The 24,317-nt window shown below is 33.3% G+C and overlaps 1 protein-coding gene across 1 annotated transcript in view; it reads left to right on the top strand.

Annotated features, from left to right (window-relative positions):
• MYBL1 (MYB proto-oncogene like 1) overlaps positions 1 to 24,317 on the top strand; it is a 36,567-nt gene that overhangs the window by 2,227 nt on the left and 10,023 nt on the right. Inside the window, exons 2-9 of the mRNA XM_008706740.2 lie at positions 7,805 to 7,910; positions 8,241 to 8,312; positions 10,850 to 10,942; positions 12,263 to 12,483; positions 16,717 to 16,891; positions 19,088 to 19,162; positions 20,136 to 20,240; positions 23,385 to 23,618. Of these exons, the coding sequence (XP_008704962.1) occupies positions 7,805 to 7,910; positions 8,241 to 8,312; positions 10,850 to 10,942; positions 12,263 to 12,483; positions 16,717 to 16,891; positions 19,088 to 19,162; positions 20,136 to 20,240; positions 23,385 to 23,618 (1,081 nt within the window). The remainder of the gene's footprint in view (positions 1 to 7,804; positions 7,911 to 8,240; positions 8,313 to 10,849; positions 10,943 to 12,262; positions 12,484 to 16,716; positions 16,892 to 19,087; positions 19,163 to 20,135; positions 20,241 to 23,384; positions 23,619 to 24,317) is intronic.

Here is a 24,317-nt window from a genome sequence, read left to right as displayed (position 1 = left end):
CTTAGCTAATGCTACCATCATTTTGTTATGGTTAGACATGGATGCTTGAATGTCAGAACCGTGTCTTCTAATTGATTTTGTCTGTTCATTTCATAGTTTTGGTATGTTTCATAATAATAGACTAAGAAAGGAGAAGTGATTTAATGACTAATTTGCCTGTGTACGTTACTTTCTTTTATTCACAATACTATGAGCATTGAAATCTAATTTTACTGTTCACTTTTGTTCCTTGTCAGCTGTATGAATTAAGGTATATTATAGAATAATTTAAAAAGTCATAAGGCCGGAGTATTTAAATGTGGTGGGGTGAAGCTATGCTCCCTATGGGAGTATAGAGGTAGAGGATGTGGTGAGAAATTATCATCTCTAAATGGTGTATTTCTTAGGGTATTTCTATACTTAAAATGTGCTTCATGCTCTAAATTATATTTCTTGTATATGAAATATGTCTTATTTATCTTAGAAGATAACAGAATGTGAAATGTTTTGAAGAAGAAATTATTGGACAAAGTCTGGTCACATGCCTCTTGGCTAAATGTCTTAATAAATATGAACCTAATTTATAGTTGAGAAAGGAAATAATTTAGTCAATTTAAGATCTCTGCTATACAACTAAGTATTTGAGTGAAAACTACTATAGTTTGCTGCATACAAGTTTTGCATAAGACTATGGGCATAAATCCTGTAATATACTTTTTTCTGTATGATATGGAAAAAAAAGTTAAACTGTTACCTCAGGTTGAAACAACTGGAGGATGTTGGCTCTTTTGATTTTTGTTTAAGATAGCTGTAGTATCTCTGATCTAGATTTACATAAAGGAAAAGGCTCATTTAGTGTTGTGACTTTAAATAGTTTTAGATCTCACTGGGGGTTTTAATGATATAATTTACAGGCAATACCAAAATTGGTATATGTTATTAACATGTATTTGATTTTTAAGCATATTTATGTATTGAGTAATTAATTTTAGTTTTTAAAAGCTAGATCTACCCTTAAAAATAAAAATTTAAAAATGTCATTTAGAAGCTAGCAGACCTATTTAAGTAGTAACAGATTCAGGTATTTACACTTGGAGACTGGTGACTGCACTAAACTAGAAAGGTAAAAGCAGCTTTTGCGTTGGAAAATGTTTTTCAGTGGGTTATGTGTGTGTATGGGAAGCAATTTTACTGTGTTATTTCCAGCAAAATGAGTGTTATGGGTGAAAGAATACTGAAAATGAGAACTCATTTTTTAATTAGCTTTGTCATTAACTAGCAATATTGTTTTAGAAAAGCCAGTAAACTCTATATCCCAGTTTTTAAGTCTGTTAATCTAGGGATTTGGATTTTAGGATCTGCAAGGTAACTTCTAGATTTAATATATATCCTGTTTTGAACCCCTTTGTAATCATCTTTGCTCATTTAAAAATATACACACTAATGGAATAAAATAGAAAAGTTCAGTCATTATTTTTATTAGTAGGTACGTAGAATTTCTTTCAGTATTGCTATTAATACTGGTCAAATGAAGTCAAATTTGTCTTACCATGATGATGCTAGTTTGCAGTCCAGGTTTGGAAATAAAATATTCATGTATGCAGTACATAATATTAACCACCGGGTGGCCTGATTTCACTTTTTTAAATCAACCTGGTAAATTTTCATACCTTGAATTCAATTGGACTTAAAAAAAAATGTACAATTACTCTTGTCAAGACAGTTTAAAATAAAGATGTAATTTTGGATTTTGATAAAAATTTCAGATTTGATGCAGTTTGTGCCTTAAAATACGATCAAGTTGAAGTGATTTTATTAGAGCAAATTTGATAGAACTATTGATATTTCTTTAATTTTGAAACAGTGATTCTTTTCAAATAAAAGCAAATCCTAAAAAATTCTCAGATTCTTCCTTTCAATAACTCATTTTACTCTTTTTAGGTGGAATAATTAATATCCTTTAAAATTGAACTTCTCCCTAAATGTTTTATCTTAATATAGTCAAGTATGAATAGTTTGTGTATTATTTCACAGGGTAAGTTATGACTGTACCATCCTATTAACTTACACCCAGTGTAAAGTTTCTCTTAACCATTTTCCTGGCCTAATGAGTCATAGTGTGTGTGTGTGTGTGTGTGTGTGTGTGTGTGTACGCGCTTCATTTTGCTGTTTCATAATCACCCTAATCACTTTGTTCATTCATAATCTAAAAAAACACTTTTCATTTGAATGTAGTGCTTAGTTTATATATTAGGCAGTTATAGAATAAATATTTTCTTTGACTTAAAAAATAAAACTGGCAGAGTAATTCTGGTTACCAAGTCCTGGATGAAGATTCAGAAACCAAATTCCTTTTCTATTTTTGCTTTGTGACTGGAGAAATAATCTCACCTATTTTTGCTGTCTTCTAGATCAGTCATCGTAGGCTAAAAATGACTTATTTATGTAGTAAGGAGCTGATTTATTTAGTTATTATATATTATCATCATTGCTATAATATAAAAATGCTAAAAGATGATATTAAAAGGCAGAAAAATAGAACAGATTTGTTTTGGTGGTGAAAGTGGAATATTGGTGAGATTATCTGTGGGGTTTTATCCCTTCTCTTTCTTCTTAGCAAATTGTACACATTCTCAGGCATCTTTCTATTGTAGATAATGATATTGATAATTTTCTAGGATCTTATTCTGTCACACTTATTTAAAAGTTACATCATTCTTTCAACAATTACTTAACCAAGTATGCTAAAACTAAGAAGTAGCTAGGTGGATAGACTCCAGGAAAGTCCCAGTGGTGGAGAGCTGATTCTAAGAATTCTACTTTAATCTTCCCTCATGCTCACCCACTCAAAAAACCCAGCTTCCTGAACATTGACTGGGGTGTATAACTCTCTGAAACTGATGACCATGCTGATGCAAAACAGAGAATGAAACCTCATGTAGAAATAGAAATTTCTCACAAATCAAGCATGTGGTTAAAAAATAAGGCCGAATTTTAAAGTTGAACAAGTTTTCAGGAAAATTACTCCTTGGAAACTAGTCTTTTGACCAAAGTAACATCTTTGGATTCATGTCCTTAACTTTTAAAATAATTTGATAAGAACCTACAGTGAATTTTGTACAGATTAGATGTGATGTAGATTTTTTTTTTGAACACTCAAGATTTATATAGTCAAGTCCCCAAATTAAACATTGTTTTGATCTAGAAATAACCTAATTTTTAAAAGCCGTCTCAAATATGCTATTTGAAAGCTGTTGGGATCTGAGGGGAGGGAGAAAGAGGGGAGCCTGTGAAAAGCACAACTGAGGGCTGTTTGGGATGGCAGGAAGTGGTAATGTTGCTGGGGACAGTTCTAGGAAAGGTTAAGCAATATTAGTAGACACCCCAAAGAACCCGTTCTGCACTGAATATTTTGTTTGTTTCAGCAGGTTATGCTTCTTAAAATTCTACCATTTGGAGGTGCATTTGGATTTTGAAAGTCCTTTTTAATAAATGGGAATGCCTCCCTTCTAGAGGTATTTTCATCTGTTAAAAAAACGTTTTCTCTCTCATACCCACTTGAGATCAGCTATATTGAGGGAGGTGGAAGTTTTCATTGGGTTGGAAGAGGGTGAGGTAATTTTGGAATACAGAGTACTTGGAGGAGGTAAAAGAGTAAGGAAGAAGATCATTCACTGATCATTAATTTTACAAATATTACAGGTACTGTGCTTGGTGCCGATAGGTGAATGTACCAGATATGGTCTTTGCATTCCTGAACTTACTACTTGTTTGGGAAGGTTGGCATATGTGATAAGCATTAAAAAGGAAAGGTAGATGCCACGAGCACATACAAGTTGAACAGAAAGCCTCAATATGGTATTTTTTCTGATTTGGTAGCCTTCTTAGAAATTTATTAAGTCATTGGATCCTGAACCATCTCCATTTTAACTATTTAATCTTGGCTAATCAGGTGGATATTTCTGATAGCTGAAGATGGCAGCAAATAACAGGTATTTCTTTATTTAAACTTGTGTATTTTCAGATTAGTTCAACAAAACAAGCATAGGACTGGCAGATTATTGTTACAAATAGATACTGGCTTTAGGGAGAGAGCATTGGAGTGTTGAAATGCATTGAGCTGAAGGAGATATAGGTAGGAGAGTTGGGGATCTTAGTGTGTTGCTTGGTTAGATATGAAGAACTTTGGTCCTGTGGCGGGTGCGGGGGTGGGGCAGGCTTGCTCAGTTGGTTGAACATGTGACTCTTGATCTCAGGGTTACGAGTTCAACTCCCATATTGGGCATGGAGCCTTCTTAAAAAAAAAGTAATAATTGGTCCTATAGGATTGACAAATCAAGGGAAATCAGAAGTTCCTGCAAAGGATCTGTAGACAGTACATATTAAATCTGGGCCTTCATGTTTCAGTTTTGTAATAATTAAACTATATGTAGATATTGGGAACTACCCACATGTTCTTAAATATATTACATTAAAGTTAAATCATCAAACTTTAGCTGTTTGAAATCAGAGTGGATTTTTGGAAAAGAGTTGAATCTAGTAAAGCAGAAATAATCTTGAATATTGTTGGGCAGTCAGCCTATGCACGTAATACCAATATTGAGCTACCCTTCTGTGCCATGTGCTGTATGAGGTGTTTTATATGTTTTTTCATTTAATTTTATCCTTAAACACTATAAAGTGGGTGGTATTACACTTATTACCCTTATTTCGCAAACAGGGAAACTAAAGCCCTAAGAGGTTAATATGTCCATGGATGCAAGTAGTTAAGTTATAACTAGAACCTTGTTCTGATTTCAAAATGTACTTCAGGTTTGTCTTTGGTATCTTCCAGCTTCTTGATATCCTCTTCCCTATTTTTCTAGTATGTGGTAGTATACTGGTTAAATAGTGAATTTTGGAGTTCAGTCATGCTACATTTGGCATAATTGTAGGCAAGAAGTTACTTTTCTAAGTCAAAGTCTCCCTTTTCTGTAAAGTGGGAATAGTAATATTTCCCTCTTGGGGTTGTTGTGGAGTTTTAAGACAGAAATTTCAGAGACTACCTAATGTCTGGTACTTAGAAAGTTTAAATAAATATTAGCTCTTTTTATTTTCAGATGCTCATGACTGTATTCAGTCCTTTAACTACTCAAAATCCTCTAATTCAGTTTATCATAAAGACCTGCCCTCTTCTCTGAGACTTCATGTTCTCATGGCTTTAATTGTTTTCTGTATGCTGGTGATTGCCAAAACTGTGTGTCTACCCTAGCCCTCTTATCTTCCAAGATCTGCTCTGCCCAATAGAATAGCCCATCCCCACATGTTGCTACTGAGCTCTTGAAATGTGGTTAGTCTGAATTGCAATGTACTCTAACTATAAAATACACACTAGATTTTGAAGACTTTAGTAAGTAAAAAAGGAAAGTAAACTAGTACATGATTATGTTGAGTATGTGTTGAAGTGGTAATTTTTTAATATATTGGGTTAAATAATTAACATTATTTTGACCTGTTTCTATTTTTTAAATGTGGCTACTAGGAAATTACATATGTGGCTGTGTTATATTTCTATCGGACAGTGCTGTTCAAGATATATTCACTTGTATATTTCTCAAGTGCCTTGAAACAAGCTAGTCCAAAACTGCCTACTCTCCCCATTCTCTCCTCCCTCTCAAAGGTCTGTTTTTCCTTCTATTCTTTATCTCAGCAGATAGCTCTGTTTATGCTCCCAAAGTCAGAAGTTTTGGAGGCATCTTTGATTCCTTGCAAAATCCTCTTGTTTCTACCTTTTTATTATTTATTTATTTATTTATTTATTTATTTATTTATTTTAAAGATTTTATTTATTTATTTGACAGAGAGACAGCCAGCGAGAGAGGGAACACAAGCAGGGGGAGTGGGAGAGGAAGAAGCAGGCTCCTAGCGGAGGAGCCTGATGTGGGGCTCGATCCCAGAGCACCGGGATCACGCCCTGAGCCGAAGGCAGAAGCTTAACGACTGCACCACCCAGGCGCCCCTCCACCTTTTTAATATCTCTGTTTCAACATGCTTCTTTCCTTTGCCACTCTTATTACCTTAGTTGGTTTATTCTTTTATGGTTTTTTGATTTTTGTTACATTTAGATCTCTTCTACTTTAAGGATATAGAAAGATGGAATTCTGTCCTATTTTTTAAATAGTACTATTACAGTTTCGGTTTTTAAAATGTAAAATAGTTGCTTTATCTGAAGTTTTTTATTTTAAAGTAGGACTCAAGCTTTATTTTTAAAAATAGCTACCCTGTGTCTTACCATTTATTGAAAAGTCCTTTTTTACCCCACTGATTTAGTATGTTACTGTTACAATTTGCCACATTCCCATTTGGGTTTGATTTTTTTTCTTTCTTTTTTTTTTTTTTTTAAAGATTTTATTTATTTATTCGACAGAGATAGAGACAGCCAGCGAGAGAGGGAACACAAGCAGGGGGAGGGGGAGAGGAAGAAGCAGGCTCCTAGCGGAGGAGCCCGACGTGGGGCTCGATCCCATAACGCCGGGATCATGCCCTGAGCCAAAGGCAGACGCTCAACCGCTGTGCCACCCAGGTGCCCCTGATTTTTTTTTTCTGAATGTTCTGTTCTCATCCATTGACCTGTGTATCTGTTCATATGCCAGTACTATTCTGTTTTGTTTCTCTACAGTATGTTTTCATACTGGGTAGTCCTAATTGTTTATTTTTCCATATGGACTATAGAATCAGCATATCTAAGTCACCCTGAAAATCTTTTTTTTTTTTTTAATTTTATTTATTTATTTGACAGAGAGGCGGGGAGAGAGGAAGAGCACACAAGCAGGGGTAGTGGCAGGCAGAGGGAGAGGGCAAAGCAGGCTCCCTGCTGAACAGGGAGCCCGATGCTGGGCTGGATACCAGGACCCTGGATCATGACCTGAGCCGAAGGCAGATGCTTAACTGACTGAGCCACCCAGTCTCCCCTCCCTCTGAAAATCTAATGGTATTTTTATTCATTAAATTTATGAATTAGGGGCATGTGGGTGGCTCAGTCAGTTAAGTGTTCCACTCTTGATCTCAGCTCAGGTCTTGATCCCACGGACATGAGTTTGAATTCTGCATTGGACTCCACATTGGGTGTGGAACCTACTTTAAAAAAAATTAAAAAATTATGAATAAATTTAGGGAGAATGAACATCTGTAATATTGTTTTCCTATCCAGGAATGAATGGGGTCTGAATGTTTTTCCATTTGTTCAAGTCTAATGTATCTTACAATAGTGTTTCATTGTTTACCTTGATCTTTTATATTCAGATTATTTTTACATATTTTAATTTTGTTGTTGTTGGTAATGCTGATGAATCATTTCTTCCATTGTTTCTTTTAACTGGATGTGACTGTGTTTTGTATTTTACCGTTAACATTGTCAGGCTCTAATAATTTCTTACTTGGGTTATTGTAAAAGATTAGTAATTGATCTTCCTTCCTACATTTCTCCACATTCCTGCCAGTGATTTTTCTGAAACACGAGATATTTGTCTTTCCCTTAGTTAAAATCCTTTAACTCTTTAGGATAAAGGTCAAATAAAGAATAAAAGTCAAACTCTTTAGCATGACATAGAGGTTATCACTTGACCCCTGGTGGCATATCATTTCTCTGGTGTCAATAAGAATGATAGCTATTCTCAATTGTATGACTCTTAATTTTTTGTATTTTGAATAATCTAATTGGATGTATGTCTGTTAGTCTGAGTGGCTTCTTCAGTCATACCTGTACACAGTTTCAAAGATTGAATTCACAAATTTACATAAAATTCTTGATTTCACAATTGTGGGGTTTTTGTTTTTTTTTTTTTAGCGAGGATGAGGATGATGACCTTCAGTATGCTGATCATGATTATGAAGTACCGCAACAAAAAGGATTGAAAAAACTCTGGAACAGAGTAAAATGGACAAGAGATGAGGTAATTATGTGATAAGGTTTACTAACTTCATACTTGCATTTACTTGTTAATAAGAATATTTAATAAAGATATTGAAAAGCAAAACATGAGAAAAGTTATTCATCAGCTAATGTGCACATATTTTTCTTCCACCCAGAGGTGTGAATAGCGGTGTGATGTTGAGACTGACAGAAACAGTAGAGTAAATGGGAGAGCTTGTATTATAGTGGCTGGTCCTTCTACAGATGGCTGTCAGATATGACATGAAAGAATTGGAGAGTTATTTATATTTAGGAATAGAGGAATAGGTGGGGGAAGAAAGCTTTCTAATTTTCATTCCTGTTTTAATAGGATGATAAGTTAAAGAAGTTGGTTGAACAACATGGAACTGATGATTGGACTCTAATTGCTAGTCATCTTCAAGTAAGTGAACTATTATATTTCTAACATAGATGATAAAGGTCATTGGATTAAATTTGTTGTTTTTCAAAAATGTGTCTTCGTTACTTTAGACTTAGGTTTCTGTTCTAAAAAACATCTCTGTTGTTCTGATCTTTCTGTAGTGGCCAAAGGTCAGAAAGTCTGATTTTCTAATAATTAGTTTATACAGGGGCCTAAAAAGATTACTAATCTAAAATGAAAATGATGCTAAGTTTAGTTAGGGTTTTATAAATATTTGTTGATAAATGTTAAAAACATTTGAAAGGAGTTAAATACATTGATATCTTTTGGCAGCTGATCAATAAAATCAGAAAAAGATCTTTTGAAAAGTTTGTCATCTAATGTTTGCATTTTAAGGTGTTATTGATTTTTAAAGGAATTATACTTAATTGTTCATCATACTATTCACATACTATTCATTAGTATGTAATTTTATAATTTACAAAGTGTTTTTGTGTATGTTCTTTTGTTCCTTACTACATTAAAGGTAGCAAGACAAAATATTCATATTGGAATTTCTGTTTTGACTCTGATGGGTTTCAGAAACCAGGTTACCTATGCTCTTTCTATATTGTTATGATGCTTTTCGACATAACCTGAAAATTGAGACCAGATAATGGAAAGAGCATAAGGTTTGGATTCAGTCTAAATTATATTCAACTGTCAGCTCTATTAGCTGTTTGGTCTTAGAAAAATTACTTAATCTCTTTGATTTTCAGCTTCCTTATCTATAACATGTAAGTAATAGTACTGTTTTTGTAGTATTATTGTGAGAATTAGAAATAACATATATAGGATTTTGGCACATTTCCTGACATTTAGCAGGTATTCAATAAATGGAAGCTAAATTAGAAAAGTTATTTATATTAGCTTTCTCAGTTTAACTTCAATGATCTAGTCGCAAATGAAGGGAACAGAGAAATGCTACAAGGACATACAGGAACTGCCTGATTATTTTGAAGAAAATGAAAGCCTTAAAATGGATCAGTGTTGATGTTTAGAAGCCATAAATGAAGAAAATCAGCTTAAATAAACATAATTTGAAGTCCATCAGGCACAGAGACAGCCATTGGTATACAGCATTATCCATAATCCTGTATATGAACTAATATTTTTGTAAACTCTGAATCAGTCATGAAGTTAAGTGTTTTGTTATTATTATATATTATTATTATATGTAAGAGTTACTAGGTCATGAATTGACTAAGGCTTCATTTGTTAATGATTTTTGGAATTGGAGATGTTTCTATCATTAGGTTTTCTTATCCTGGTAAATTCATTTTCCTTTTAAGCTTCAACACTTAAATAATTTAACTGATATGTAATGCACATCTTTCATATAGATGTATTTAGTTTTTTCTTGATAACTTGGAGGTCATCATTTATAAAAATCCTATAAATACTGTGCAGTGGTCTAGGACTGCCTTTAGGGGTTTTTAAATTGTATAAAGTTAGATTAAGTACTGGTGTATTATATGAATTTAGATTGCTATGCTATTTGAGTTCACATGTCTGCTTTGTTTAGTTTTCTGTTTACTCCCTTTTATTCCTCAATCTTAGCTACATTTCTTTATGACAGTATCTGTGTTAAATAGCTTTGCATCTTGCAATGTTATAAGGCACACTGTAAAGATACATACTTATAAATTAAAATAATATATGTAGTCTAAGCTCTGCCAAAGGCTTTAATTTAAAAAGGAATCGAGACACAGGCATGTAAGGTAAATATTACAGTTTAAGGTGGGTTTTTTTTTTGGTGTTTTTTTTTTTTTAATTTGAGAGTGAGAGCAGGCACGAGTTGGAGAGAGGGCCAGAGGGAGAGGGAAAAGCAGGCTCCTTGCTGAGCAGGGAGCCCTAGGACAGGGGCTGATCCCAGCACTCTGAGACCACTACCTGAGCCAAGGGTAGATGCTTAACTTGACTGAGCCACAGAGGTGCCCCAATAAATATTACAGTTTAAAGAATTTTTTTTAAGATTTTATTTTTTTGAGACAGAGCACAGAGGGAGAGTGCACGCAGGTAATGGCATTCAGCCTCAGGGCTACGTGAGGAGCTGGGAGAGATCTCTAGTGAGTGAGTCCAGGATAAGAGCCCAAAAGAGGGGTGAAGGGAGAAGGCACTCCAGAGGGACTCCAAAAGCCACTTCTGACATGTTTGCCCATGGCCAGCCTGTTTGAATCCACCTTCCCACCTAACCCCACATTTCTATTTTTTTTTTTAAAGATTTTGTTTATTTATTTAAGAGAGAGGGAGAGAACAAGCAGGGGGAGGGGCAGAGGGAGAGGGAGAAACAGAAGAAGACTCCCCGATGAACAGGGAGCCCAATGTGAGGCTTGATCCCAGGACCCTGGGATTATGACCTGAGCCGAAGGCAGATGCTTAACCGACTGAGTCACCCAGCACCCCCAGGTTAAAGAATGTTATTGAATACATTATTCTTGAAGACTTTCTTTTTGAGTTTAGGTTGACTTGCTTCCTGGAAGACAATTGTTCAATAATAAAATCATTAATTCTTTCAGAATCGTTCGGATTTTCAGTGCCAGCATCGATGGCAGAAAGTTTTAAATCCAGAACTGATAAAGGGTCCCTGGACTAAAGAAGAAGATCAGAGGGTAACGTGTTCATATTCTTTATTCTGACTATGTAGGTGGACTGGTTTTTTTTCTTCCTAATGTATTGTTTTGTCACAAAGAATATGTTTAAGTCACGTTGATTTTGTCCTTTGGGTGCTGCTTTTAGCAGAATTGAAAGTTGAGTGTCTTGAAATGTAGTTTTTCTGAATTGAGTCAAATCAAGTCTAAATATATATAGCTTTTTCTTTCTGAGAGTTTGGTTTACAGAAGGAAAAATGCCATCAGCTTAGTCATCTTATTTAGAGCTTAAGTTAGCAACATTTAGGGGATAGCTTCTTGTTGAAAATTGAGTTAACATTTTAAAAACAATTTAATTTTTATTTTTATTTTATCTGATAACATGATGTGTAAGAAAGTCATTCTTAACCATCCCTCTTGACCTATAATGAGCCCTAAAATTAGATAGATACCAGAGCATCGTGTTTCTAAAGGATTGGATAATTTAAAAGCTAAGGTAATTCTTTGTGTTATTAAAGTCTGAGGAGAATAGGAATATTGCTGCCCTCCACTAGGAATTGCCCTTTATTTCATGTTCTTTATGGCAGAAACGTTAATGTAGCTGGGGAATTAGAGCATGTTTCTTCCCATGCCAAAAAAAAAAAAAAAAAAAAAGTTCACTAGGCTCAGAACTGATCTGGTTTACCTGATGACCAGTGATAGGTTTTAATGTGAGAAAGGAAGAAATGAGAAAATAAATTTGTAGATCTTTCCTGCTTTCAAACTGATTTATTTGGCTTTCAGCTGAAGCTTTTTTTTTTAAAGGATACAAGAGTAGAAAATCTCTAAGTCTCAATATCTTTACTGTTATTTTAAATTAATTTTCAACGAAAACAATTTAATTTACAATTCACTTTAATTAGCACCTTGTATTTTAGATAAGTTTGTACTTTTGTACTTGGCAAATGATGAATGAGTACTAGTAAAATTGTTGTGGTTTGGATTTAATGCATTAAAAATAGTATTCTTGAGTTATGTTTTAAAATTCTGTCAAGGTAATGCTTTTTTTAATTGAGGTATAATTGACATGTAACACTATTAGTTTCAGGTGTACCACATAATGACTTGCTATTTGTATATATTGCTAAATGATCACAATGAGTCTGGTTAACATCTGTCACCATATATAGGTGCAAAAACTTTTTTTTCCTGTGATGAGAATTTTTAAGATCTCTCTAGCAGCTTTCAGATGTGCATTACAGTATTGTCAACTATAGTCGCCATGTTGTACATTACATCCCCATGAGTTACTTATTTTTAAAAAGATAATGCTTTTTTAAACTTTGTTTTTCTGTTTCTTAGGTTATTGAATTAGTTCAGAAATATGGGCCAAAAAGATGGTCTTTAATTGCAAAACATTTGAAAGGAAGAATAGGCAAGCAGTGTAGAGAAAGATGGCATAATCATCTGAATCCTGAGGTAAAGAAATCTTCCTGGACAGAAGAGGAGGACAGGATCATCTATGAAGCACATAAGCGGTTGGGAAATCGTTGGGCAGAAATTGCCAAACTACTTCCTGGAAGGTGCCTATATAAACATATATACATTTTCCTGTACTTAAACTTGATCTTTATGAAGTTGCTATTAAATATGTTTGCAAGTATCCCCATGATTTCTATTTATAATTGAAATTTAGACAGACAATCCTTTGGGCCTATTTGTAATAAATTTTGTGTAAGGGATAGAATTACTTTTTAATGAAATATTTTATAGCAGTAATTTGTGCAGTAAAATGATAGGCCTTTAGATTACGTGAATGGTTAATATACTCCCCAGATTGTTTACATGTCAATGCCAGTCAGACAGACCTTCTTTGTACAAACCTGGTTGGAATGGAATCAAAATTGAAGAGATTTCTTTCATCTTGGATTCTATCCACAAGACCAGAGAATAGCAAATACATTGGCTGAAATAAACTACGGAAGTTCATTAGAGAAAATTCAGTTCTTAATTATGGTATGATTCAAATCATGGGAGTAGTGTATATATCCAGGTGGCTAAAATACAGAATTTCCCTCAGGGGAAGTGTTATGCTCCTGCATACTATAAGTATACTATAAGTATACTATACCTTGCACTGGTTCAAATTTTTCCTGATTGTAGTACAGTAGACCAGCAACCTTGGGAAAATCCATACCTCACTCAGAAAGTATGCATGTTTTTTTATTTCTGTAGTCTCTGTATGGTATTTCATAGTTTATAAAATGCTTTTACCTATATACTTAATTTTCATATACTAATGAAATATGCAAAGCAAACAATGCTATCTTTTTTTATAAAGGTAAGGAAGTTAAAGCTTTGTGTTTTTTTATGCAGGTTACTGAACCAGGTTTAGGAACTTCTCATGTTTTAGGTCTTTTATATATCTTTTTACTGTCCATTGAAGCTAGCCTTAATATAAAGTGCTGTAACATTTTATGTAGGTAGTCAGTTCTCAGTAAATGTTTGTATATTTTATGAAGGATGGAATTTATACTACAACTAACTGTGGGTGGAAGGTTTCCATTTTTATAAAGGGAACTTTAGGTAAAAAGGGAGCCAGTGAACTCTTTCCAACATAGGTATTCTAATTAGTGAAAAAATATTGGGATTCTCTAACTTGTGATTTGCTTTTCTTGACCATGTTTGTTCCTGGCTTTTAGGCCTTTGCCCTTTCTATTCTCTTTATCTGGAATGCTCTTTTTCTGTCTTCTTGTATGGCAGGTTCATTGTTGCCATTCAGTCTTAGCTTACTGTTACCTACAGAGGCCTTCCTGCACCACCTATCAAATTACCCTAGTTACTTATTTTTCTTATCCTACTTTAATGATCTGCATAGCACTGATGCTTTTCTTTGCTTTTTTCCAATCAAAGTGTTTTTGATATGTAATACTATATTATTTTCAGGTATACAACATGGCGATTTAACATATAAATTTTTAAGTGATCACCAAGCTTAATCTCGCTACTGTCTGTTACCATACAAAATTATTACATATTATTAACTATATTCCCTGTGCTGTACATTGTATCCCCACGTCTTATTTATTTTATAGCTGGGAGTTTGTACTTTTAATCTCCTTCCTCTATTTTGCCCACCCCTCAACCTCCCTCCCCTCTGGCAACCACCACATTGTTCTTGGTATCCATGAGTCATTCTATTCTGTTTTGTTTTTTAGATTCCACAGATAAGTGAAATCCTATGGTATATATCTTTGTCTGACTTTTTTCACTTAGCATGATACCATCTAGGTCCATCTATGTTGTTGTAAATGACAAGATTTCATTCTTTTTTATGGCTGAGTAATGTTCAATTGTATGCATATACCACATCTTTTTCTATTCATCTATCAGTGGCCACTTGGGTTGGTTCCATATTTGGCTGTAAATAATGCTGCAGTGAACATGGGTGTGCGTATATCTTTGTATTAGCGTTTTTGAGGTTTTCTTTTTAGATAAATTCCCAGAAATGGAATTACTGGATCATATGGTAGTTTTAATTTTTTTTTTTTTTTAAGATTTTATTTATTTATTCGACAGGATAGAGACAGCCAGCGAGAGACGGAACACAAGCAGGGGGGAGTGGGAGAGGAAGAAGCAGGTTCATAGCAGAGGAGCCTGATGTGGGGCTCGATCCCATAACGCCGGCATCACGCCCTGAGCCGAAGGCAGACGCTTAACCACTGTGCCACCCAGGCGCCCCGGTAGTTTTAATTTTTTGAGGAAACTTCATACCGTTTTCCATGGTGGCTGTAACTTTTTGCATTCCCACCGAAAGTTCATGAGGGTTCTTTTTTCTCTACATCCCTGCCAACGCTTGTTTTTTCTTGTCTTTTTTGATAGAAGCCGTTCTGACCTGCATGAGGTGATAGGGCATTGTGGTTTTGATTTGCATTTCCCTGATGATTAGTGAGCATCTTTTTAAGTCTATTAGCCATTTGTATGCCTTCTTTGGAGAAATGTCTCTTCATGTTCTCTCCCCATTTAAAAAATTTTTTTTATATTGAGTTGTAGGAGTTCTTTATATAGATGTTAACCCCCTGTTAGTTATATCATTTGCAAATATCTCCTCCCATTCAGTAGGTTGCCTTTTTGTTTTATGGATGGTTTTCTTCACTGTGTAAAAGCTTTTTAGTTTGATAGAGTGCTTTTTGTTTTTGTTGCCCTCATCTGACAGAGTCAGGAAAATACTGCTTAGACCAATGTCCAAGACCTAACTGCGTGTTTTCTTTGAGTAGTTTTGTGGTTTCTAGTCTTATATTTAAGTCTTTAATCTATTTTGAATTTATTTTTGTATATTGTATAAGAAAGTGGTCCAGTTTCATCCTTCCATGTAGCTGTCCTGTTTTCCCAGCACCATTTATTGATAAGACTGTCTTTTCCTCATTGCATGTTCTTGCCTCATTTGTTGAAGATTAATTGACTGTATAAGCATGGGTTTATTTCTGGACTCTATTCCAATCCTTTGATCTATGTTTCTGTTTTGTGTCATTACCATACGGTTTCGATTACTATCATTTTGTTGTATAGCTTGAAATCTGGGAGTGTGATACTTCCAGCTTTGTTCTTCTCTCCCAAGATTGCTTTGGTTAATCGGGGCCTTTTGTGGGTCTGTACAAATTTTAGGATTATTTGTTCTAGCTCTATGAAAAATACCATTGGTATTTGGTAGAGATTGTATTGAATCTGTAGATTGCTTTTTGTAGTATGAACATTTTAATAATTCTTCCAGTCTATAAGCATAGTATATCTTTCCATTTATTTGTGCCGTCTTAAGTTTCTTTCATCAGTGTCTTACAGTTTTCAGAGTACAGGTCTTTCACCTCCTTGATAAATTTATTCCTAGGTGTTATATTCTATTTGATGCAATTGTGAATGGTATTGTTTTCTTAATTTCTTTTTGATAGTTTGTTATTAGGGTATTAGAAACACAACAGATTTCTGTATACTGATTTTGTATCCTGCAACTTCACTGAATTCACTTATTCTAATGGTTTTGGTAGATTCTTTAGGGGTTTTTTTATATATAGTTATGTCATCAGCAAATAGTGACAGTTTTACTTCTTTTCAAATTTGGATGCCTTTTATTTATTTTTCTTGTCTGATTGCTGTGGCCAGGACTTCCAAAACTATGTTGAATAAAAGTGGCAAGAATGGGCATCCTTGTCTTGTTCCTGACCTTAGAGGAAGAGCTTTCAGCTTTTCACCATAGAGTATGATGTTAGCTGTGGGTTTGTCATGTATGGCCTTTATTATGTTGAGATATGTTTCCTCCGTACCCACTTTGTTGAGAGTTTTTATCATAAATGGATGTTGAATTTTATCAAATACTTTTTCTGCATGTATTGAGATGATATAATTTTTATCCTTTATTTTGATAATATGGTGTTGATTGATTTTGTAGATATTGAACCATCCTTGTATCCTAAGAATAAATCCCAATTGATCATGGTATATGATCTTTTTATGTATTGTTGAATTCAGTTTGTGCTGATGTGTTTTTTTCTTATTTAATTTTTTGTTTTTCTATTCCCTCCTTCCATTTTGCCACACTTTCAATGAGAATGTAAGCCTCATGACAGCAGGGACTTTCTCATCACTGCTATATCTCCACTGTTTAGAACTGTGTCGGACTGACAGACAGTTTATCTTTGAATTGAGAAAGTATCTAGTATCATTATTTGTAAAAAATTTTTTGAGCACTTTATACACTTTATACAGTGTTAAATTTGTGGAATCCTCTTTTTCTTTTTAAATTATACACTTTCATTTCTTAGGACTGATAATTCTATCAAAAATCACTGGAATTCTACCATGAGAAGAAAAGTGGAACAGGAGGGCTACTTACAAGATGGAATAAAATCAGAACGATCCTCATCTAAACTTCAACACAAACCTTGTGCGACTATGGACCATTTGCAAACCCAGAATCAGTTTTACATACCTGTTCAGGCACATATTTTTAATACCTTTATTATTTAAAAGATTTCTTTAGTTGTTATACGGGAGGATGTTTGGTTTCTTAATACGACAGATACAACATATATTAAGGGGAATAGACATTTAAATTTCCAAACTGAAAAAAAAATTGCCATAACTAGCTGTTAAACCATTAGTGGAAGTTTATCTCTACTTATTTTGATTGATAAATATTTTGGAAACAAACTCATTAAAATGTTTCCTTTTATATGTAATTTTTATATTATCTAGTTAAGAAACTTAGTATGTACGTTTCCTAATGCTATCATTCTTTGAATCTTCATTTATGATTCAAAGCTTATGGTCATCTGTGCTTTAACATCCATTGTAGTTTCCTTTTAAAAATATTTTGTGTAATTGTAGTAGTGCTTATCTCTAAGAGGTAAGTGTGTATAAAATGGTTTTAAGAAGAAAATAGTCAAAATCCATTCATCATTTTGGGAGGTGTGGTAGATAATTAATTGGTTCTTTGATGGCACTCAACTTGGTTCTTTGATGGCACTCAACTTTGCTTTTCTCCATAGTAACCAACTAAGTGATGTTAGTCTTTGTTTAGACAGGTTCATTAGAGATTCCCCAAGCTCATGATAGGGCAAGCTCTATTTTCCTTACAGTGCATTTTCTTCTCTGCAAGAAATTAGTTTAGGAGTTTTCATAAGGTTTGTTTTATATTTTTCTGTCTGCCTGTCTGTCATACCATTTTTCATGTTGAGCAGTTCTTGGTTCCTGTCACATAAAATGTAAAGATTAAGTCAGGACTTAATAACAGTGTCTACCAAAAGATAAAATTTGTCTGGGTGTTAAAAATCTGTGGTAAGTATGCACAGATTTGATTTGAATTTACCTCATTAAATAAACATTATTTTTTGGACATAATTTAAAAGAACCATTTTAAAAAAGTAATGACCTCTTAATTTACAAATAGGAAAACATGTGAAGACGGTATAGTTTTCTGCTGATACGCAAATACCTTAAGGTTTTTATTGTCTGTTTCTTTACATTTTTCTTTAGAGTCCTAGATTTCAGCAGCATAAACTGAAACATTCTTCTGTCTTAGAAAGGTTATCATTTAAATTTATTTTTTTAACTCATAGAAACATAGTTTTAAAAATTATTTGGGGTCAAGGGAGTATTTAATAGTCTCAATCAAAATATATTGGAAAATAAGGATATTTCTTGTACTTTAAGAATTGTTTATTACACTTTTAATAATACTTGAAAGATTTATGCATTCATAATTCAACTCACTTAAACTACTAAAAAAATCATTCTAATTTTGACTTGAAAGAAAAAAATGAATTGAAGTACTGTCACAGATTTAAATGCAAAATTTGAGAAAGATAAGGTTCTAATTCATTGAAAGTTTAGTGATAACATACAAATCAAGTATTGTGAAAGTTAAGTTCTATGTTAGTAGTTATGTATGGTGATTCTGCATCAGATAGTGATTTAGGTAGGCCATCATGGAAAATAAACAATTTCTTATTTATATTTATTATATTTTTAGGTTTTTAAAAATATCTTCTCATGTGTCTTTCCACCATTGCACACTAAAGTTGCAATTCTTATTACAGATGCTTTAAAAAAGAAAATAATTCTTACTCTGTTGTCAGAGTATTAAAAAGCACATGAGTGATTCTGACTTTCTCTAAGACAAATAATAGAAGAAGCCTCTGTTTTCATATCTTTTTACACAGAGATTGGCATGGGGTGGTGGTAGGAGCAGGAGGTATGAATTTTGAAAAACTTGCTTTAGTCTCTGTCTTTGTGAGTGCTTCATATGGACCAACCCCTTCGTCTGAAAGATAAGAACACAATTACTTTGTCTTCTCCCAGAGATAGAGCAGTCCTTCTAACAGCAGATTAAAAAAATAATTTGGTGGATATTGTAGATACTAGACTGATTGGCTGAAAAGTATTTGCTAAGTAATTCTTGTATTTCATCCAGGAGAAGATAGGTCTTTCCTATGAGTTACTTTTCATTAGTAGATTCTAAGAACAAGATGTAGTTATTAGAAACTATTATATAAATGAATTTTCAAAGTTAACAGAGATACTTTATGAGTTTTTAATGCTGATATTTTGTCAAGAGTTTTTATGCTTTGCCTCAGATTTTAAAAATTTATATAGTGCTATATGTATGATACTAATATTTTAATTACTTTTTAGATCCCGGGCTATCAGTATGTATCACCTGAAGGCAATTGTGTAGAACATGTTCAGACTTCTTCTGCATTTATTCAGGTAACTTTTTATTTATAGGAAAACAAAGGAAACATATATTTGAAAGTCACTTTCAAACATATATTTGAAAGTCTAATAGTTGTATTTCCTCATTCATAAAACTAGGACAAAAACACTACTATCTGTTTCATTTACTCTGAGTATTATAACACTAAAGGAGAAAGGTTATAAATGGGTTTGAGAAATATAATCTGTACAAATGTAAGGTGGTTGACAACACCAGTAGGGTGGTCCTTTCATTTCTCCAACTTAAAGAATTCAGGTTGTGAATGGACATATTTTTCTTTTTTTTTTTTTTTTTTAAAGATTTTATTTATTTATTCGACAGAGAGAGACAGCCAGCGAGAGAGGGAACACAAGCAGGGGGAGTGGGAGAGGAAGAAGCAGGCTCATAGCGGAAGAGCCTGATGTGGGGACTCGATCCGGTAACACCGGGATCACGCCCTGAGCCGAAGGCAGACGATTAACCGCTGTGCCACCCAGGCGCCCCTGGACATATTTTTCTTAAATTGGATAGTATGTGCATACATATGATTTAGTAAAACAGACTCCAGACATAAATTTCTAAATTAATATAGATGATACAGTGTAAGTTTTTTAATGCATTTGTTTGTTTATTTTTTTTAGTTTTTTTTAATGCATTTGAATTTCCTAATTCTAGGGGCATCTGGCTGGCTCAGTCGATAGAGCATGTGACTTGATCTCTGGGTCATGAGTTTGAGCCCCACGTTGGGGGTAGAGCTTACTTCAAAAAATAAAATAATAAAACAAATTTCCCAAATCTTTTCTGTTAAATTGAAAATATTTAGACACCGGAGAGATTGATATTGAGCATTTGGAATTTAGTTGTATTAAGCTTTATTGGAGAAAATAGATTTTATGTTGCATAGAAGATAAAAATTAGAACACTACTATGTATAATAAAACAATTGTTTAAGTAGTGTGTCTTTCTCTTTTATTTAACTTACTTTAGCCACCCTTCATTGATGAAGATCCTGATAAGGAAAAAAAAATAAAGGAACTTGAGTTGCTTCTTATGTCAGCTGAGAATGAAGTTAGAAGAAAGCGAATTTCATCGGTGAGAAATAAGCTTAAGTGTTTAGATTTTATTAGAATCCTTTATGTGCTTTTATAGTTTTCATTAGCATTGACTTTCATATACTAATACATGGAAAATATATTCAGGATGACTTCAGATTTTAATGTGGCCTAAAAATGTATTTTCTAATTTGCAATGTTCAGGTTGCCTGATTTTGATATACAACTCTTTGAATATATTTTACAATGTTCTGTATTAAGATGCGTCTTGAGTTGTAAATGTCAAGCAGACTTAAGGTATGATCTTCAATATATATGTATTTGTGAAAATGATGTGTGGTTTAGATTAGGCTTTGCTTTTATTATGATTTTTGGCTCTGCTTTTATTTTAGGCATTCCTTGTAATGAGGGCTTTAATAGAAAAAAGTTTGAAAAATAAAGAATTTAATAGATGTGTAGTGATTTATGTGTTTCAAAATTACTTTTATTCTGTCCTTGAGCATTTTTTCCTATTTATTATGAATACAAATTTGGTAAATCGGAAAAAAATAATAACTTAAAAAATATAGGGAAAGGGAACATTTAAATTTTATGTTCTTTGAAGAAATTTTTATATGAATATTGGGTTTGGTTGCCACATGTAAAAACTACTGTCTGGAATTTGGTCGATGGGAACAATTAGGAGTATTAAATTATGATAAATGGTATTCATTCTGGCTAAGTTAGATGGGCTATGTTAAGTGGATTAAAAGAAGAAAAGCTTATACTTAAATGGCAATTTTAAGTTTAATATCCTGAGATTTTTTTGCATTTAGGAAAGGGTTATTCTTGGTTTGTGGCTTAATGAGGGGACTGTCCATTTAGGGCGATTGGGAATGTACAAAATTACTTAATAGAATAATGTGAGTTCTTGAAATAGTGTTATGAGGCAACTGGTGATGTCTTTATACCATTTAAAACAGTGTTAATAAAAACAACATTTGTTAACTGTAACAGACAAGATGCATGCCATAGGAAGCATAGTTTTTGTTTTGAAACTGCAAAAACCATGGCCAAATAGGAAAACCTGAAGGGCATTTATTTTAAAATTAGTTTTGGTTTTATTAAGAAATAAATAGTCACAGAGAGTCCACATTTCTAGATAATTATATCATGTTTAAACCATTTTTGATTTTTTTGATAGTGTCTATCATTTTTAATTTAAAAGGAAGCTATAACTAGCTTCTAAAAGAAATGGCATTTTGCATGAAAATGAAGAAAGCTATTAATTTTTTTTTAGAACTTATTAATCTAAAATCCACTCTCGTAAAGATCTGGTTGGAGATTCTAGATTCTAGGGGGAAGTTGCTACACCCAGTGGAGTAGAGTCCATACACGTATAAAATATTTATTCTTAAAAATTATTTCATAATAATTATTGTCATTTGACTGAGTATCCATTATGTTTGACCATTACAGATGTGTTTTATGTATTCTTAATAATCCTTATATTAACCCTGAAGTAGGTGGTTTGTTGTTAGAAATTTATATTCAGGTGAGTCTGAATGCAGCCCTGCGGCTTTTCCTCTGGGCCAAGTCACCTTTTTGAATCTTTTTCCCACCTCCAAATTTAATTGAAATGCATATGGTTTGGAACCTATCTCCAGAAAGTGATTGTAACCTCAGAAGCTGGCTATGCTAATAAAATAAAAGTGCTTTAATTTCTTTTATTTTGGAGGAACTTTAAAATAGGTGGAACTTATTTTACAACAATGTTGGAAATTTTTTTCAGCTTACTTGAAACTTAACATTTTTGTTATTGTGACTCTCTAGCACATTTTTTTTAAATAATAGGTACCATTTATTGAGTACTTCCTATAAACAGTACAATGTGCTTTCTAAAATATGGTAGCTACTAGCCCCATTTAATTTTAAGTGAAATTTAAAAATTCAGTTCCTCAGTTATGCTAATCACATTTTGGTTGCTCATATGGCTAGTGGCTCTCATAGTGAGCAGTATCAGATGTAAGAACATTTTCATCACCTCTGAGAGTTCTGTTGGACAGAGCTATATACTTTACATATTTTCCCCAAGTTTTATTGAGATAGGACATACAGCACTGTATGTTTAAGGTGTACAGCATAATGAATTGACTTACATATATTGTGAAATGATTACCACAATAAGTTTAGTTAACATCTGTCATCTAATATAGGTACAAAACAGAAAAAGAAAAGAAAAAGGGAAAAAAAATACTTTTTTTCTTGTAATGAGAACTCAGGATCCACTCTTAACAACTTCTGAATTACATTTTGTTTGTTAACCATGACTCTTCAAGGTCTCCTTTCTTGCTTTTTATTATGAGATACTAGGAAGCTAAGCTCAAAAGATAAGTAAATTGCCCACTGTACCTCTTCAGAGAGATAAAAATGACAGTCCCTAACTTCAAAGGATTTACTCTGCAATGAGGACACAGATAAGAAATAGGAAGTAGTGTGATAAAATAAGTCACCAAGTTTTATGGGGGCATATAAGAGAGGTGTCTGAGGTTTAGGTGGTCAGACAAGCGTTCCTAGAAGAAATCCTGTTTGAGCTCAGTCTTGAAAGGCAATGATTATATTCTCTCAAAGTGGATGAACCAGGACATTATTGTAAGTGGAACAGGTAAAAGTGGATGATCAGATGGAGCACTTTCCAATATTTGAAGTGTATCTTAAATGAAGAGTAAAAGTTTTCCCTGGTCTGTGTTGGAGAGCATTCTAGCTAAAGGGAGCAGTAGTATGTGCAAAGGCACTCTAGGGTAAAAGACTAACTTGTGTGGGAATTGCAACAACTATAGTTGGGTATTTGGTATTCCCTGGAAGGAGGACTTACGAGCGAAAGTGTTGGGAGGTGAAGAGTAAAAGGTAGAAAGAGACCGGATTCTGGGAGCTTGAACTTTATGTTGTATACATGTGCTAGATTTCTCTCACCATGACTTTATAAATTTCCAAAAAAAAAATTTAGTTAGAAAAAAGAAATAGAGACAAGAGGTTTAATGAAAAAAATGTTTACATCCATTTTGAGGAAAGACAATATATTTGCTACTATATTTTTTAGCTGAAATGTTGTGAAGTATGTTATCCTACAAAAAACTCTTACTTAAAATCCAGATTTATGCCTAGGTTGAGAATGACAAATAATACGTTTCTTTTGTACTTTTAGCAACCTGGAAGCTTTTCTAGCTGGTCTGGTAGTTTCCTCATGGATGATAGCATGTCTAATACTCTAAATAGCCTCGAGGAGCACACTAGTGAGTTTTACAGTATGGATGAAAATCAGACTCTGTCTGCTCAGCAGAATTCACCCACAAAGTTCCTGGCCGTAGAGGCAAATGCTGTGCTGTCCTCTCTACAGACCATCCCAGAATTTGCAGAGACTCTAGAACTTATTGAATCTGTAAGTTTGAAATTGTGAGATTATCAAAAGCTCAATTTTAGTTACATGGTTTCATGTTCAGAAGCTTAGTTTAAGGAACACTGACCAGTTTTATTTTATGCATTCCTTTGTATGTCATGCTTAATTTTATTCTTATTTTTTGCAGTGGCTTTTGGGAAAAATAAACAAAAAACTTGTATCTATATCTATCTCAGTATGTTCTTTGTCTGAAATTTTTAAGAAATAAAATTTAACAATTTGTTTTTTATTATACAAGTTGTACAAGTATATTAGAAAGAGTTGGAAACTAGACGAAACTGTAAAGAGGAAAAATCCACCAGAGGCCAGAGTTAATAATTTGAAGTATTTTCTTTCAGGCTGTTCTATACATATATACGTGCATATATTTTTAAACTGAATGATACTCTTATGTATTATGTTTGTGGATTTTTTTCTACATTATATCATGAGTATGTTTTTGTTCTTAGCTGTTTTTTAAAACTTCAATTTTAATGACTTCATATACTGTATCATATGAATGTAACAAAATTTATTTACCCAGTGACTATTATTGAACATTTAGGCGGTATCCAGTTTTTCAGTATTACAAATGACAGAATATATTTTGTAAACCCTTGTGTAAAATTATGATTATTTCCTTAGGTTAGATTGAGTTTCTGGATCAAAGTGTATGACCATTTTGAAGATGTTCCACACACA

The sequence above is a fragment of the Ursus maritimus genome, unplaced genomic scaffold (assembly GCF_017311325.1).
Source record: "Ursus maritimus isolate PB19 unplaced genomic scaffold, ASM1731132v1 scaffold_9, whole genome shotgun sequence".
Classification (NCBI taxonomy): domain Eukaryota; kingdom Metazoa; phylum Chordata; class Mammalia; order Carnivora; family Ursidae; genus Ursus; species Ursus maritimus.
The sequence above is the reverse complement of the archived record's forward strand: the minus strand, read 5'-3'. Positions and strand labels throughout refer to the sequence as shown.